Raw genomic sequence first — 1,651 nt, forward strand, 5'->3', positions numbered from 1 at the left:
CATTACCTTATGCTGTGTAAAGTTTGAGCCAAATCCGACTTCAATTTTTCAAATTATGGCCATTTTTTAAATGGGCCTATTTTTGAAAAATTCTGTACTATAGCCCATGGTTTTTTCCGAAAAATGGCTCCGAAGTCACCCCCAAATTTTATTACATTTTTTGATACATATTGATGTCCTTATGCTATGTAGAAAGTTTGAGCTGATTCCGACTTCAATTTTTCAAGTTACGGCCATTTTTAAAAATTGGCCAATTTTTGAAAAAATCCCTGTACTATAGCCCATGGATTTTTCTGAAAAATGGCTCCGAAGTCACCCCCAATTTTTATTACATTTTTTGATACATATTGATGTCCTTATGCTATGTAGAAAGTTTGAGCTGATTCCGACTTCAATTTTTCAAGTTATGGCCATTTTTTTTAATGTGCCAATTTTTGAAAAAATCCCTGTACTATAGCCCATGGATTTTTCTGAAAAATGGCTCCGAAGTCACCCCCAATTTTTATTACATTTTTTGATACATATTGATGTCCTTATGCTATGTAGAAAGTTTGAGCTGATTCCGACTTCAATTTTTCAAGTTATGGCCATTTTTTTTAATGTGCCAATTTTTGAAAAAATCTCTGTACTATAGCCCATGGTTTTTTTCGAAAAATGGCTCCAAAGTCACCCCCCATTTTTATTACATTTTTTGATACATATTGATGTCCTTATGCTATGTAGAAAGTTTGAGCTGATTCCGACTTCAATTTTTCAAGTTATGGCCATTTTTTTTTAATGTGCCAATTTTTGAAAAAATCTCTGTACTATAGCCCATGGTTTTTTTCGAAAAATGGCTCCAAAGTCACCCCCCATTTTTATTACATTTTTTGGTACATATTGATGTCCTTATGCTATGTAGAAAGTTTGAGCTGATTCCGACTTTAATTTTTCAAGTTATGTCCATCTAAAGAAATGTACCATGTGCACTATTTTGGACGATATAACATGTAATGCACTGTCTTTATTCTTATCATATTGTTAAAGGTATGTTCATCAGCAAGACTGGGATGCAGCTCAGCATGTAGCTGAGGAGCACTCGCCCGAGAGTGTACCTGATGTACTCATTGGGCAGGTAATACACCTCATCATGCACTCCATTGATATATTCTTGTACACACATACTGTATGTACATGTATCTTGTGATGATAGGCTAGGGTGGCTTTCCAGAAGAAGGACTATCAAAAAGCTGAGAGTTATTTATTGAGAGCTGATCGTCCTGACTTAGTGGTATCTCAGTATAAGGCAAGTACTAGATATTATTAAAGACACAAAAATGAGAGAGAGAGAGCACATTGTACATGTAAAGTATATCCATTTAAAATTTTAAGATACATTTACATGTACTTGTACATTGTATTCGCCAATTTATATCACAGTACTTTGAAATATACATGTACATTGTACATGTACTTGATAAACTGATTTGTAATGTGTATACATTGGTATGATTCTATTCTCTCTTCTCTCAGGATGCTGAAATGTGGAACGATGCTCTGAGGATTATTAAAGAATATTTGCCTCATAAAGTAAGCACATTGTATAATGGTAGTGTGAGTTATTGACTTATTGTTCTATAGCTTGATGAGTTTCAAAGGGAAATGGCTGCCA

The 1,651-nt window shown here is 34.0% G+C and overlaps 1 protein-coding gene across 1 annotated transcript in view; it reads left to right on the forward strand.

Annotated features, from left to right (window-relative positions):
* Positions 1–1,651, forward strand: part of LOC109584070 (intraflagellar transport protein 172 homolog) — a 7,602-nt gene that overhangs the window by 1,769 nt on the left and 4,182 nt on the right. The window contains exons 5-8 of the mRNA XM_019999638.1: positions 1,027–1,114; positions 1,193–1,285; positions 1,513–1,569; positions 1,621–1,647. Of these exons, the coding sequence (XP_019855197.1) occupies positions 1,027–1,114; positions 1,193–1,285; positions 1,513–1,569; positions 1,621–1,647 (265 nt within the window). The remainder of the gene's footprint in view (positions 1–1,026; positions 1,115–1,192; positions 1,286–1,512; positions 1,570–1,620; positions 1,648–1,651) is intronic.

Source organism: Amphimedon queenslandica, unplaced genomic scaffold (genome assembly GCF_000090795.2).
Source record: "Amphimedon queenslandica unplaced genomic scaffold, v1.1 AMPQUscaffold_13251, whole genome shotgun sequence".
Taxonomy (NCBI): Eukaryota; Metazoa; Porifera; class Demospongiae; order Haplosclerida; family Niphatidae; genus Amphimedon; species Amphimedon queenslandica.